The 15,109-nt window shown below is 43.9% G+C and overlaps 1 protein-coding gene across 4 annotated transcripts in view; it reads left to right on the top strand.

Moving 5' to 3' along the window:
* Positions 1-451: 451 nt before the first annotated feature.
* HNRNPD (heterogeneous nuclear ribonucleoprotein D) overlaps positions 452-15,109 on the top strand; it is an 18,134-nt gene continuing 3,476 nt past the window's right edge. For 2 of the 4 annotated variants that reach the window (XM_056111378.1, XM_056111381.1), the window contains exons 1-5: positions 452-720; positions 2,434-2,490; positions 11,249-11,417; positions 12,456-12,617; positions 14,652-14,783. In XM_056111378.1, the coding sequence (XP_055967353.1) occupies positions 467-720; positions 2,434-2,490; positions 11,249-11,417; positions 12,456-12,617; positions 14,652-14,783 (774 nt within the window). In that variant the 5' untranslated portion in view covers positions 452-466. The remainder of the gene's footprint in view (positions 721-2,433; positions 2,491-11,248; positions 11,418-12,455; positions 12,618-14,651; positions 14,784-15,109) is intronic. The other 2 variants (XM_056111380.1, XM_056111382.1) reach the window with 1 other exon arrangement.

Below are 15,109 nucleotides of genomic sequence, written 5' to 3' on the forward strand. Positions count from 1 at the left end.
CGCGCGGGGCGTCACGTGACCGGGACGCGCCGTTCTTCCGTCGGCCATTTTAGGTGGTCCGCGGCGGCGGCGGCGCCATTAAAGCGAGGAGGAGGCGAGCGCGGCCGCCGCTGCTGCTGCTGCTGCTGCTTGCTGCGACTACTACGACTGCTGCTGCTGCTTTTTTTTTTCCCCCCCTTGCCTGATTCTCCCTGAGCGTCGCGGGCGAGAGCGGGAGTGCGCGCCGCGCGGGAGTGGGAGGCGAGAGGGGGGCAGGCCCGGGAGCGGCGCAAGGAAGGAGCCTGGTGGTGCAGCCGCGCGCGCCGTGCCTTTGCGTGCGGGGTGCTTGGCGCGGTCGAGCGGGGCGCGCGGCGGCGGCGGCGGCGGCAGCGGCGGCGGGGATTTGACTTGGCGGCGAGTTTTCGGTTCGCGGCAGCGGCGGGGGGTCGTCTCGGCGGCGACGGCGGCGGCGGCGGCGGCGAGCACCATGTCGGAGGAGCAGTTCGGCGGGGACGGGGCGGCGGCGGCGGTAGGCGGCTCGGCGGCGGGCGAGCAGGAGGGAGCCCTGGCGGCGGCGGCGGCGGCGGCGCCGGGGGCAGCAGCGGCGGCGGCGGCGGCAGCAGCGGGCGGCGGCGGCGCCGGGACCGGGGGCGGCGGCTCCGCGGCCGGAGGCCCCGAAGGGGGCAGCGCCGAGTCGGAGGGGGCGAAGATCGATGCCAGTAAGAACGAGGAGGATGAAGGGTGAGTAAGGGGCGGCCCGCGGCCCGTCTCCCCCCCCCCCCCCCGACGCCCTCCCCTCCCCGCCCCTCCCGCCCCCCGCGCCCCCCGGGCCGCGCCCCCGCCCCTTCCCCCTGCACACGCTCTTCCCCCCCCACCCCCATTTAGCCCCAGGTCCCCAGGCCGCTGCCCGGCCCGCCCTCCTCGCCCTCCCGCGCGCGCCTCTCCTCCCGCCCGCGCAGCCTGCAGGGGGGTTATTTTTTTTCCCTCTTTTTTTTTTCTTTCTTTCCCCTTTTCCCCCTGTGCGGCTCGAGGGCTACCTGGTTCTCGCCCCCCGGCCGCCACGGCCACCGGGTAGCAGCAGCAGCAGCACACAAAAGCCTTGCGGGGTCCCGGCCCGCCGAGCACGTGTCGGCCCCCCCCTCCCTGGGGGGCCGCCCCCCGTGATTTCCCAGCCGGCCGGGCCGTTTCCGGAGAAGTTGCACCCCCGCCCTCCCCACCCGGCGCTGCTCAGCTTTGCGCACTCGGGCTCCCCCCCACCCAGCCTGGGCTCCCCCCGTTATTTATTTCCCAGTCCCGGGCCGAACCGGGCCGGCTGGGAGCTCCCTGGGTCGGGTGTCTCAGGACCTTTCGCTGGGTGCTGGGCCCCCGGGTTAAGTCCGCAGGCCGCCACCCCCCCCACTCCCGCGCACCCCTTTGCGTGCCCTGCGCACCCGGGGGTTCCCCCCGCCGCGCCCCCCAGCCCAGCTACCCGCGCAGTAATTAGACTCTTGCCCCCTTGATGTGTTAGTTTCCCATTTAAAAAAAAATATATTTTTTGGGGGGGTTTTTTTTCAATCCATCCCCTTTTTCACAGGATCTTTTTTTTTTTTTTGGTCTCGGTTTCTCCTTCCCGCTCTTTTCCCCTGCAGGGCTGGAGGAGGCTCAGCAGCCGCCCCTCGCAATGAAAGAGTCGTGCAGGGCGCCCCGTCGTTTAGCGGTGGGGGTGGGGTGGGGGAAACGGCAGGAGGACGGGACTTTAATGACCGAGACCCCGTCCGTCCTCCAGTCCAGTCGGGGAGAAAGTCAGCCGCCCCCGAGGGCTGCGGAGCTCGGTGGAGCGGGAAGGGGACGGGACGGGCGAAGGAGGGGCTCTCGATTGGCGGGGGTGGGGGGGTGGGGGGCACACGCTTCCATTCATTTGACCCGCGGGGAGAGCCTGTGGCGGAGTGCTTGCTCCCCGCCCCCCTCCAGCGAGAACGGTGTTGGTGGAAGGTAAAAGCTGTAGCGCGCCGCCCCGGCCCGGCGAGCCGCGATTTGCTTTTCTGCTACTGCGAGAGCAACGAGCGGGGCGCGGGAGCCGCTCCCCGGGTCCCGGACTTAGAGGAGCCCGGGAACCTGGAGGCGGGCGGGACCACAGCCTCGCTTTGCTTTAACAGAGCTGACCTGGAATTACGCGCAGTTCGGGACAACTGAGTTTTCCGTATTTGGAAACATCAGCCTTTACCAGTTTGGTTTTTTTTCTGTTGTTTTCTGAATCTGTTCTTTGGACAGAGGCCCCCCAATGACTGTCTAACTTGCTGGTTGGGCCAGGCTTATTTATCCTGAAGGCGCTTGAGTTTTTTCAGCTCTCAAAAGCCTTTGTAGTTAGCTCCTGTTGAACTGAAGGGTGATGAATGAAAAGTTTTTAACCCTAACGATGTCAAACACTAAAACTAGAATTTTGATTGGTTGCTGTACCGGTTGTTAATTCCCTAGCCATTCAAACTCCTCCCCACGACACTCTGAAGCAGCGACGGCACAGCGGGAAGAATGGTAAAACTTTTACATTTTATTTCTGTATTATAGAGGGTTCGGGAGACGTACTGAGGCTGTGTACTGGTCTGTTGCCCATTGATTCCATTCCCAGGAAACCCTAGACATTTGCCCAGCAGGCGCTCGTGCACCTGGGATGCAATAACTTTTCTCGGCATAGTGTTTGATCTTTGGGCAAGTTTGATGCCATTACATGGTTTTTGGTCCCTGGTAATGCATGTGATTGTGGTTTGGCCAGTTAAAGCTTAATAACTTTAGTACTGCTATTTTTCGATCTGGCAAGAAAAATTATACGTGTAATTTCAAGTTCTGATGAAAGTTCTTTGTTGGATTCCAAGTTTAATGCTAGTTACTTGATAAAAATTTTTGCGTTTAAAATAACTTGCATGTTACAACGAATTTTTAGATGTCAAGTAAAAGTTTTGAGTGTTGTGAATATGTATGCAAAAATGTCTCTTATCACCAGCCATATTACAAACGTAACTGAACTGAACCCAGAATTGTCTGAGCCCTGTTGGGAGGCGGCTGATGGTGGTCTCCCCCTCCCGCTCCTCGGTGCTCCACTCTCAACGTGATTTGGCTGGAATGTTAATTGCTGTTGGTTGATATGTATTCACTGTTGCATGACTTTTCTTTTGGAAGGTTGGTGGATTGTGTCTTGTTCTTTACCCCTCCACCCTAGCCCCTCCATTTCCTTAAATGTCAGTCTTTCTGCCTTGAAGACTGTATTTTGAGTTTTCTAGGAGTATGTTCACCACTACTGGAGCTAAGGGCCTGTAATTTCCAGATAATTGACATACCGCCACACAAAACTACGTAGCGTTTTAAGAGCCCAGTTGGGATGTTTGAATGTTGCACAGACTTACTATTTAATACTCGTCCCCTGAAATCAGTTTAGTTTCATATTGGAGATAAAGCATAATTGAGACAGTTTGCCCAAAATAGAAGAGTAGATCAGTTTGATGTAGAAAAGGCTGGGTTTTTTTCCTTTTTTTTTTTTTAATGGAGGTCATTTGTGCCACAGGGCGCGGGTGCACAAGGATCACTCCTGGCTGGTTTGGGGAAACCATATGGTTTGCCAGCAATTGAACCCCGGTCACTGTGTGCACAGCAAGTTCCCCTATCTGCTGTGGTATTGTTACAGCCCAGAATCAGGTTTTTGGATGAAAAGTATTGCCTGATTAACTGATGGGACTTTTTCCACCGCTGTGAACTAGATTTGCAGCTTTTTTACTCTGCATATTTCAGACCTTACAAGTGTTTTTGAAGGTTTTGAAAACACCACAAACTTAGGCTTGAAGGTTGCGGGCTGTTCTCACTCTTAGAAACAAATGTTTTTCTTTCTGAAGAATTTCAAAACCGCTAAACATAATTTTTAACTTGCTGTACTTGATACCACACCTGCTTCTTTTTCTTGATTTGAGGGATATTGGGCAATGGTTTCATAATCCCAGTGAGGATGACTGGTTGGTAGATGAAAAAGTCATCTCACCTTAATGAAATATTTCTGCATGCATTTCTCTTTAATGAGAATAAAGTGATCATAAGCTAAACATTCTAAAGACTGATTGCAGTCTTGAAGTAGTTTTTAAAAATCTGCTCTATAAACAGCTGTGTTTAGGAGGAAAGCATGCCTCTAGTGGGTGTTTTTATAGTTCACCGTGGGCTTTTCGAATGCTTACTAGAAATGCCTTTCTGCCTTACCTCATTTTTCCTCTTCCCAATTCCATAACGTCCCTAGCTACAAGTAGTTGCACTGGAATTCCCATTTTGGGGTGTGCTCTGTGTGCTCCGAGTGTTTCAGTCCTTTTAGGGTAGGTACTTTAAAATTTATTTGGTGTCTGGCAAAATGTACATGTCATGTAGTACGTTACCTGGAGGCAGAGTTAGAAAACTAAGATAAGGTGAAGACTCTTAAGTATTGGCTTTTAATTTTACAAGGTAGGTACGTTGACTTCTGCTATTGGATTGGACAGGAGGCAGAAGAGTCCCGTTCAGTTATATGCAAATCTGGTCCTAAAAACCACTAGTGTTACCCCATGTATGATTCTGTTTGTTAAGAATTTGGGAGTTCTGCAGTAGGTCATCTCCTGTCTGATTTTACAGAAATGAACCTACTGTGGTTTTAAATATTTGAGAATGTAACCGAATGATTCCCTTCCAGGGCATTCTCAACATTGTTTACTTTGTAAAAATTGTTTACTTTGAGAACCCTGTCCTGGTAAATTTACTGGCCACTTGGATTTACTGAATTTGTGACCTGAGTAGAGGGGTCTGAATTTTGAATTTCCTGAAATGTGATCTGAGTTGAGGGGTCTGAATTTTAGCATCCTGTGAAACCTTAACTAACACTGCAGGAGTGATGCCCCTAAATTTAATTGGCAAGGGGTATGAGCTTAATTTCAGTATTTACTTACATTATGAAAGACATTAACGTCTTTGACACTGCGTGTCCTTTCGGGTTTGGAATTGGAGGATATCATTGAAATATTTCAGTGCAGTGCTCTGAAGTAAATTTGTTTTCCTCAAGCCATGTGGCACCGTCTATAAACGTAAATGTATGTTTACTGTGCATTTTTAGTATAGCATGGATACTCTGTCCTCCGTAAGCTGCCCTCACCTAGGAAAGTTTCTGAATTGATTCCTGGGTCTGATTTATGGCCACCGTGGAGAACGACTCGTTTTAGCCTTCAAGCACCGTGCTTGAAAGCTTTCAAAAAGGAGACTCATAAGCCTTTTCCTAGTCCACGTCAAAGCTGTGCACACAAGTGTGCAGATTCATAAATGGAGCGAAACGTAACTTGTGTTAGTCCAAGTTTTCTTTGACTTTAGTTCTGCTTCAACATTTTAGTAGATAGGGCCCTGAAGTGGATGATGGAAGCGTGGGATCTGTTTCTGTACTTCACTTCCAACAGTGTGGTCTCAGGTAATAAAACGTGTTTGCTGATCTGTGTGTCGGAAGCAATGCTCACCACAGGAAGATTGACTCCATAGCCTGCTTTCATAGTTTGTGTGTATTTACCTGGTGCCCTAATAGTTGATACTGCCAGTGATTTGCTCCTGGGGAGGAAAGGTAAGCCTGTTTTAGTTTCTGCAGTATTAAATTGTACGTTGGACCTAGATATTTAAAAGATGGTTTGGGGGTGGGGTGGGGAAACATTAATGGGAGTGATCCGTCAGTCAGGCTGTGATTTTAAGTATTCCTCATGTTCCTTGATCTTCCTCCTTATGTAGCCTGCAGACTACCGTAAAGCCCTAATAGCTCAGAAATCCCCGCCGCCCTCCCTCTAGTCTTGGGAGAAAGGTAGAGAAAATATAGCAAGTGTACTTTAAAAGAGGATCCAAGAATGTCTGAGGATGGATTTTAGAATTATTTTCTGTTATACTCTTCGGAGCACTGTAAAACATGGGTAGGACTCTAAAATTATTTGATAAGAGTGGTAAAAAGTAATTTTCTGAGTTTAGTGCTGATGTTTTAATTGATTTCCATTAGAAAACAAAGAATTACGAGTGTGTAGTAATCTCAGTTAACCAGAACCTCAACCTCTAGGTTAAGGAAACTGTTCCTTAACCTTCAGGTAGATGGGAATTTATCGTCCAAAATTGAGTTTAAAGATACGAGATCTCATTCCTTCCTTGGAATGAGATGCAAATGGAGATTTGGGGACTAGCATATAAAGTTTATTCAAACATACTGGACTGATTTAATGTACTAAACTAGCAGGACTAATCTTTTGTATTAACTTTTCCTAAAGTGCTTAAAGTTATTCTCAAAGATTTTCATAGAGTCTAGAATGACTTTGCCACGTGCTAATCAGTATCTAGCTTCAAAAAGAAAACCCAAACCACCACCAAACCCTTTTCTATTAAAACCCAAACCACCACCAAACCCTTTAGCCTAGTGACTAAAGTAAACCTCAAGTTTCCAAGAAAAATACTAATTTCTTAGGTGCTAGTGAGATTTCATTGTACGTAGTTTGGTTTTTAAGGAAGCAATTATAATGATACTACTTAAAGTAAAACTAGTGTACCTTAAATAGGTAACTTTGCTCTCAAAGATGACAGCGCTTGGCTAGTCATGTGCTTAAAGAGTCTATTAGATTACTATTTTGTGGTATTTTTATAAACTGTCAGAACTTGTTATGATACCACAAATGGATGATCATGACTATATTTCTGAATTGCAGATATTTTTGTTGTTGTTCCTATTCCAGAGTTAGAAGAAAGTCTAGTAGTGTTTTATACTTTGGATAAGATGTTCCATAGTAACGAGTGATTGGGAAGTACACTTTGATTTTTCATGCTAAAACAGTGACCGAGGGGCTGGAGCAATAGCACAGAGGGGTAGGGCGTTTGCCTTGCACGTGGCCAACCAGGGTCCAATTCCCAGCATCCCATATGGTCCCCCAAGCACTGCCAGGAGTAACCCCTGAGCATTGCTGGGTGTGATCCAAAAACCAAAAAAAAAAAAAAAACAAAAAAAAAAAAACAAAACCAAAAACATAGTGACCTGGGACCAGCGAGATTGCACAGTTGGGTATCCACAAAATGCAGCCAGCCTGTGTTTGATCCCCACCAGGGATAAGTCCGGAGGGCCGTTGGGTGTGGCCCCCCCAAACAAACAAAAAAAGCCCTCAAAACCCAAGCCCAGGAAAACTTAGTGACCTCAATAGTGCAGAAAATATTTCTTGGATGAGAAAGTATTACGTTAAAATACTGCCCTTCAGTCGGTGCTGAGTGCTGTCCAGATGTTTAGCTGTTTAAATTACTAAAATGTCTGGCATAGATGTAAATACAACTTGTTAAAGTGATTTTTAGAATTAGGTTTTTAAAATGTAATTTCTAGTCTGCCTATTTTTCATATGGGAAATTATGTCTCTTTTAATGTTAAGACTGGCATTGAAAATATGAGTATCCATTTATATAAAACTCAAATCTGGCTCTTGCTGGGAACGTCATAAGGCCTGTGCAGTTTCTTAAAAATTAAGCTTTGAAGAAGTTGCCTATTACTTACTGTATTTGATATGTATCCTACCCTTTCAAGGTAACTTGTTTTATTGAGCATTTAGCCAGAGTATGTTTGTGTCCTTTAACTGCAGCTATGAAGAAGATAGGCTCTTAGTTCACTTTATCAATGTGGAATACTTTTTTCTCCTTAATTAATAGAGTTAAATGATGGTAGATGGAGGGTTTGATTTGCTGCCACTGAATGACTATGTAAAGAGAGTTTCCCACAAAGTAGTCTAAATGATAGATTCATAGCATTTGGGTAGTCAACTTGTACTGGTGTATACAACTATGCCCATTATTCAATATGTAATGTCAGAATCTGTTAAAAAAAAGAGTTCATGGTTGAGCAAATGTTAAAAATGAATATTATATAGCATTTAGGGTGCCATATAACTTGCAGGTAAAATTAAAATGGAACAGATGAATGCCTACATTTTAATTGGGATTATTCACTTAAAACTAAGGATCAAAATTTTAAAAAGTGTTACAGAATTAGGCATCCATTTTGGCTACTTGAATGAGTCTTGTGACATTTTAACTTGACTGCTTAGGTTTTTTCTGAAGTTCTGTCTCTACTTCATTGTAAAGTGTTTGCACATCTCTGCAGGAGTGACAGCAACTTGAAAGTCAGTCTTTGTATGCAAGGCAGCAGAGGTAATCTGGACGGACAATAGGTATTGTGACTTAAGCAAGCTACAGTAATATAAAATATAGAAAACGTAAATTGGTACTTTATATCATCTCATTTAGAGGAAAAGCGTGTCAGAATGCTGGTGTTCTGCAACAAGACTAAGTTCCCATTTATCTAGAATTAACATGGATGATACTTAAAATACTGTTACTTGGTTGGCCTACTGAATAAACATAAAGATGGCTTTACTATGTCCCAGTTAGTCAAGACGGAATGGATTTAGTACATTTCTGTTCATTGTCAAACTTTGACCTGTCTGGTTTGGGTTGTGGCAAACCCTTCATGAGAGCCAGAGAAAGGTGATTTGGGGCCAGGGATGGAGCTCCGGGAGCTGCTGCCTTATCCGATAAATGGTTTGGTTTGATCGCTCCCGCCAAGTACGTAAAAGACTTCCAAAATATTAATGCATTTGACCCAAAGAAGAGCTCATTTACACAAAATTTGAAAGGGTGAATAATGGGAGCCTACCTTGCTAATTAGAAGGGAAGAAGATAAAAATGAAAAATTAGGATTTGTTAAGAGAGCTAGGACATCAGATGTTTACTAATAAATAGCTCTTAAAAAGACCGTGTGGTCGTAATACAATCATAAAATAGTTTTGGCTGATCCATAAAGTATGTAAAATCATTAAGAATGCAAGTGTCCAGTAGACGATAGAAAATGTTTTATTCCAAGTAATTAAAAAGTTTGAAAAACAAATTAAAGCAGACAATACTTTTAGACTCAGAATAATAATTGGCTCCTCATTCCCTAAAGGTGCCAGATAGCTGATGTTCTGCTTTTAATATTTTTGAGAAAAGGTAAATCTATCGAGTATTTAGTATATCAGAATATTTTATAATTTGGATTTGATAGTTTTGAAAGGAAACATTTTCAGTGAACTTTTTTAGTTCTGTGGTAGGCAAAATTAGTAATTTGTTTGCTAAAGATTAAAGGTGTGAAGTTTTAGAGAGCACTTTACTGGGTCAGTTGATGAATTAGTATGCTTGGTGCTTAAGAAAACCGACTTCCTGTTCTTTAGAATACATTAGGCGTTTGTGAATAATCATAGAACTTGCTACATTCTTGCTGTTATTTGTAGTCATTCATTATTTTAAGTTAAGGACATTTAATACATTGATTAAACCCTTGTTTAAACAGATCAAAACTGGTCATCAGTATTGCTATAATTTCTTGAGGCTCAAGCAATGCTGAGTTAAAATTAATTGATGGAAAATTTCAGTGATAACGGAAGTGGTAATTTGATAATAAAATTTAAACTTAATTAAAACTGTTTCTCTTTTAGAACTTGCTGTACCTGAGCAAGAGGCCATCACTTTGTATTTTGTTCTCTTAAAAGATTGCTTACATTTTTTTCCTTCACCTTGATAGGGTGAATACTTGTAACAAATTTTCTCTATGAATGAAAGATGTGCTCTGGATCTTTAGATTAAAAATATGATGAGGTGAACTTGCAAGTTTTACCAGATTTGCATGTTGTTTTATTGAATGAAGGATACAATTAAAGCGAATACCTTAAATTTCATTTCCCTGGAATGAATTGACAATAAGCATTAAGCTATAAATTCTATGAAATAAAGTTATTAAAGGTTACTTCAGGCATATCCTAAGTGGCTCAGCTTTCTAGACTGTATTTAGAGGTGGAAACCTAGCCAGTTATGCAGTAATGGAAAGCATGAGCTGCCCCCCTTCGAATCCCCCTCTTTCAAAGTTAATTTAAGGACTGGGGAGACACTTGAACAGCCTGGATGTAGCTGGAGTTTGCAGGGCCCTGGGGATAATCCCTGGTATTGCAGGATTCCCTAGAACTGCTCAGGAACTAGAAGCTCAAAACACAAAACTTCGTTCAGAATTGAAAACCAGCCTGCGCTAGAGTAGTAAGGGCAGTTACCACATCAGTTGATCTGGCATCTTTAGGGAGAGGCAAAGCAAGGTCTGTTCAGAGAACACAGCTCGCTTCTTGTTGCAGGAATGGCTATGTTCTACAAGTCCACAAGATGGAGTTATTTTCTGCTTTAATTTCTTTATAGAGCTGGAAGTCATTACTATATCCCCATCCCTGGCCCACCTCAGTTAAAAAGATGAGAAATTGTTGAGTGAACATGTAATTCGGATGTTGAAATATTTTGCCCTCCATAACAAATTCTGACAGTTTACCTTAGAAAAGTAAAAATTTCCAGCCCTGTTTCTGTAGGCTAGGGAGGGTCTGTTCTCTCCGATGAGAGGGTGTTGTTAAGGGGCAGATAGAAAATGAATCACAGAACTACCAGTTCCTTTACGGTAATAAAAAAATTAAGACGTTTGCCTTTAATATTTTTTGGACAAGGGGAGGCTATCTTTGGACTTGGTTTCTTGGTGGTTTACATTTCCTGCCAATCCCTTAAGGCATTTTTAGTTTAAATATTTTACTGCTGGTTAACTGAGGTACTACTGTAAAAAAGATAATTTAGGCTACTTAGTGGTGGATCGTGCTCCATTGGGTAATTACTGAGTTGTTTACATAATTTTGTCTTTTGTTTGGGGCTCTTAGCACATTAAAAAGATTAGTTTACAATGTAATTGTTAGATTTAAAATAATCCCGATTTGTGCTAAGAGTTTTGTTAATGAAAGAACTGTTAAATAGAAAGGCCCTCAGTATAGATAATAATGCTGGTTGCTGTGATCATTGGGGACTGCGGGTTTTTAAAATAAAATGAGGATTTGAAAATAAAATTGAAGCTAACGTTCTATATTCTGCTGCTATGCATCTAACTTGTAATTTAAGAGAAACGATAGTATTTTCACTTGGACTATTTATTTTTACTTAGTGTTATCTCTTTGGCAAGTCAAAAGACTTAATTCGCTGCTTGCTCACTAATTTTTTAATTATGCAGGCACAGCAGTAACAAGTGGAACAGTAAAATGATAAACGTGGTTATGTAGTAAGAATGACATTTTGTACTGCTCAGTAAATTGGTGCAGTTGGAGATAGGTATTCCATTAATGTGGGTACTACTTAAGACACAGTTTGATATAAAAACTTTTAGCCTTTTAATAATTGCTTTTTGTCTTTACAGGAAAATGTTTATAGGCGGCCTTAGCTGGGACACTACAAAGAAAGATCTGAAGGACTACTTTTCCAAATTTGGTGAAGTTGTAGACTGCACTCTGAAGTTAGATCCTATCACAGGGCGATCGAGGGGTTTTGGCTTTGTGCTATTTAAAGAGTCGGAGAGTGTAGATAAGGTAGTGTGCAATGTGTTCTCATCAGTTCCTACAAAATAGGTGGATAGTGGGACAGAATTTGTTCTTTATTTCTGAGGTCCTCTTTCTTGGACTTATGCAAAGGAAGAGATAATAGTTTTTGCAAGTACGTTTTTGTAATGGGAGAGTCAGATTCAAAACTAATGTTTACTGAACACCTTCAGGTGTGCCAGAATTTATTGAATTCAAATTAACTTTTTTTTTTTTCCTTTTGGGGTCACACCGGGCGATGCACAGGTGTTACTCCTGGTTCATGCACTCAGGAATTACTTCAGGCGGTGCTGGGGGGACCTTATGGGATGCTGGGAGTCGAACCTAGGTTGGCTGCGTGCAAGGCAAACGCCCTACCCGCTGTGCTATTGCTCCAGCCCCTAAAATTAACCTTTTAAAAAAATGAGGCATGATTAATATTTTGTCGGAAGTTGGTAGGCCTATGCTTTCACCTGGCAAGGTGGTCGGGGGACACGGTGCTTGCACTTGGTGGGACTCAGGGCTTCCGACTCTGCAGGTCGGGGTCACTCCTGGCAGCTGGGGGGACGGTGGGGTGCCGAGATTCGAGTCAGGTCGGCTGCTTGCAAGGCAGGCACTGTACTGGACTTCTGTACTCTGGGCCCCATTAGGAACTTAGTCCTGGGCAGAAGAAAAGTAACAGTCGGTTACTTTGAAAAAAATTGTTTTCCAGTAAATACATAAAAGTGTGTGCTCCATCCCCTTTTTGTAGCCACCTTTATTTAGAACTGGTAACAGATTTAAAAAAAAATTTTGGATTTTGGGCCACATCTGGTGGTGCTCAGGCTCTGCCCTCAGTGAGTGGACCTGGCAGGGTTCAGGGACCATTTGGGCTGCCGGGGGTCTGGGTGAAGGCAGGTATTCTGCCTACTTTACATCTTTCTAGCCCCAGAACTCTTATAGTTGGACAATATTTTTAATCCTGGCTCTTGTCAACACATGACAAGCATTAGTTATATTTAGCTATTACTTAAGGTACAGATATGTAAAATAAAACTTCCATTTCCTTAGGTCATGGATCAAAAAGAACATAAATTGAATGGGAAGGTGATTGATCCTAAAAGGGCCAAAGCCATGAAAACAAAAGAACCTGTTAAAAAAATATTTGTTGGTGGCCTTTCTCCAGATACACCTGAAGAGAAAATAAGGGAGTACTTTGGTGGTTTTGGTGAGGTATGTGATAATATTTTGACTTGGTTTTGGTCAGTGTGAATGTCATTTGTCACAGCTAAGGGGTTTTTCACTGATTTCTCCCCCCGCCCCCAAATTCTAAAATTTGAACAAATTCGAAGTTTTGATAATGAAAACTAAAATTTTTTTGTTTTGTTTTTGGACCTTACCTGGTGGTGCTCACGGTTTACTCCTGGCGGGCTCAGGGAACCGTCTGTGCTGCTGGGGACCCAGCCAGGGTACGTGTGCAAGGCGAACGCCTTACGAGCTACTATTGCTTTGACCCCACTTTTTTATTTTTTTAAACATCTTTGAAGGTTAAATTATTGCAGGGTTCCCCCCTCCCCCCCGTCATTAATACTGAGTGCTGTGCATTGCATAGCTGGCACAGGCTTCACAAATGGAATAGGTATTTTTTTTTATCTTGAAGCTTGGAAGAAATTTTACATAGGTTCTCTGTGATAGATGAAAATGCATTCAGAGAAGGGGACAAATTTGAATAGGACAAGGAGGAATATGCTGGGTCTGTTTGGAAAAGCTCTATGATTCTTGTGCTGTTGTGTGGCCCCCACAACAGTTTTAAAAAATAAGTATAGCAGCTTAATTTAAACAGATTGATGTATAACTTTGATGAGGGTGATTACAGACTTAGAATTTGCGTTTGTACATCAGTGACTCAAGGACAAGATGAGAATTTTGTGGCCCTTGGCTCCATATATAATCTGTTTTCAGTTTGTGTTGATTCTGTTGATTCAACAGGTGAATGATGCATTTAAATTTTTGCTTTTGGGCCCCATGCAGCTGTGCTCAGAGCTTCCTTCTGGCTCTGTAAGGGCTTGCTGCGGGTGCTTCTCAGGGAATGGAACCAGGCTTTGCTGCATGTACACAAGCAAAACCATCTTACCCCTTGGGCTATGGCTCCTGCTCTGTTTGAATATTTGGAAATGGGTTTTTTTTCCACAAAAATCTAGCAATCCTTCCATTGTTTGGAGAGTCAGCAGCAGGCACTGAAGCATTGGCAGTAGCCAATTAAGACGAGCAGGTTTCTGCCTTTGGCTTCTATATTCAATTCTCAGTTTCCCTCACCACTTCCTTTTTTTTTTTCTTTTAACAAATTAGGTATTTTCTTAAAATCCGACTTGTTTGTTCTTGCTCTGCATTTGAGTTTGTGACACTTGAATTAGGTAGCTAATTAGTTCATTGTATTGTGAAGCCTGCCTTCTGTAATGTTCACTGTATTGTAAGCTTACCTTCTGTAATTCTTTAGAGTCCTCATTTGAAGGATTTTTCTTTTTGCTTTTTGAGTCACACCCGGCGATGCACAGGGGTTACTCCTGGCTCTGCACTCAGGAATCACCCCTGGCGGTGCTCAGGGGACCATATGGGATGCTGGGAATTGAACCTGGGTTGGCCGCGTGCAAGGCAAACGTCCTACCCTCTGTGTTATTGCTCCAGCCCCTGAAGATTTTTTTTTTTTTGCTTTTTTGGGTCACACCCAGTGATGCACAGGAGTTACTCCTGGTTCATGACTCAGAAATCTCTCCTGGCAGTGCTTGAGGGACCATATGGGATGCTGGGAATCGAACCTGGGTCATCTGCGTGCAAGGCAAACACCCTACCTGCTATGCTCCAGCCCCCAAGAATTTTTTAAAAGACTTAGACGGTAAAACATACCACAATGGAGCTTCAGGGACTATTCTTTATAATTTAGGTTATGGTTTGAGTTTTGGCATGCAATTTTCCAATACCAGACTCAATTTTTTTTTTTTGATGGTCTTTGGGGTACCGCTGGTGGTCCTCTGGGTTTACCCAAGCTCTGCTCAGGGGTCAATTTCGCCAGGGCATGATGAAGTTCTGCCATATGCTGTGCCAGGGATCAAACCTGGGTTGGCCTTGTGCAAGGCAAGCACTTTTTGCAGTGAACTGTCTCTGGCCCCAGTACATGTTTTCTTGACTCATTTATGAGCTCCCCACCAATCTTGTTTTTGGTGTCTATAACTTGCAATCTGTGGTATTAAAAAACTTCTTTGTGGACAGGTGGAATCCATAGAACTCCCCATGGACAACAAGACCAATAAGAGGCGTGGATTCTGCTTTATAACCTTTAAGGAAGAGGAACCAGTGAAGAAGATCATGGAAAAGAAATACCACAATGTTGGTCTTAGTAAAGTAAGTGAGCATCTGTGTACTGATGGAGGCAATTCGTTCTTTAGTTTCATCACGTCAGTTATTATTTTTATTAATATTATTAATATTATTTGGCGGGAGGTGGTTCGTACCTGGCAATGTTCAGGGTTATTCCTGGCTAGGTACACTGGAAGTATTCCTAGCAGTGCTCAGGGGACCATAAGGGATGCCTGGATCGAACCCTGGTTGGCCGTGTGTAAGGCAAACACCCTGCCTGCTGTTCTGTCATAGATCCAGCCCAGTTTCGCTACTTAGATGTCTTAGTGAACTATCATTAGCTTACTTTAAATCTTTTTATTGAGCAGGAG

Source organism: Sorex fumeus, unplaced genomic scaffold, assembly GCF_029834395.1.
Source record: "Sorex fumeus unplaced genomic scaffold, SorFum_2.1 ptg000013l, whole genome shotgun sequence".
Classification (NCBI taxonomy): Eukaryota; Metazoa; Chordata; class Mammalia; order Eulipotyphla; family Soricidae; genus Sorex; species Sorex fumeus.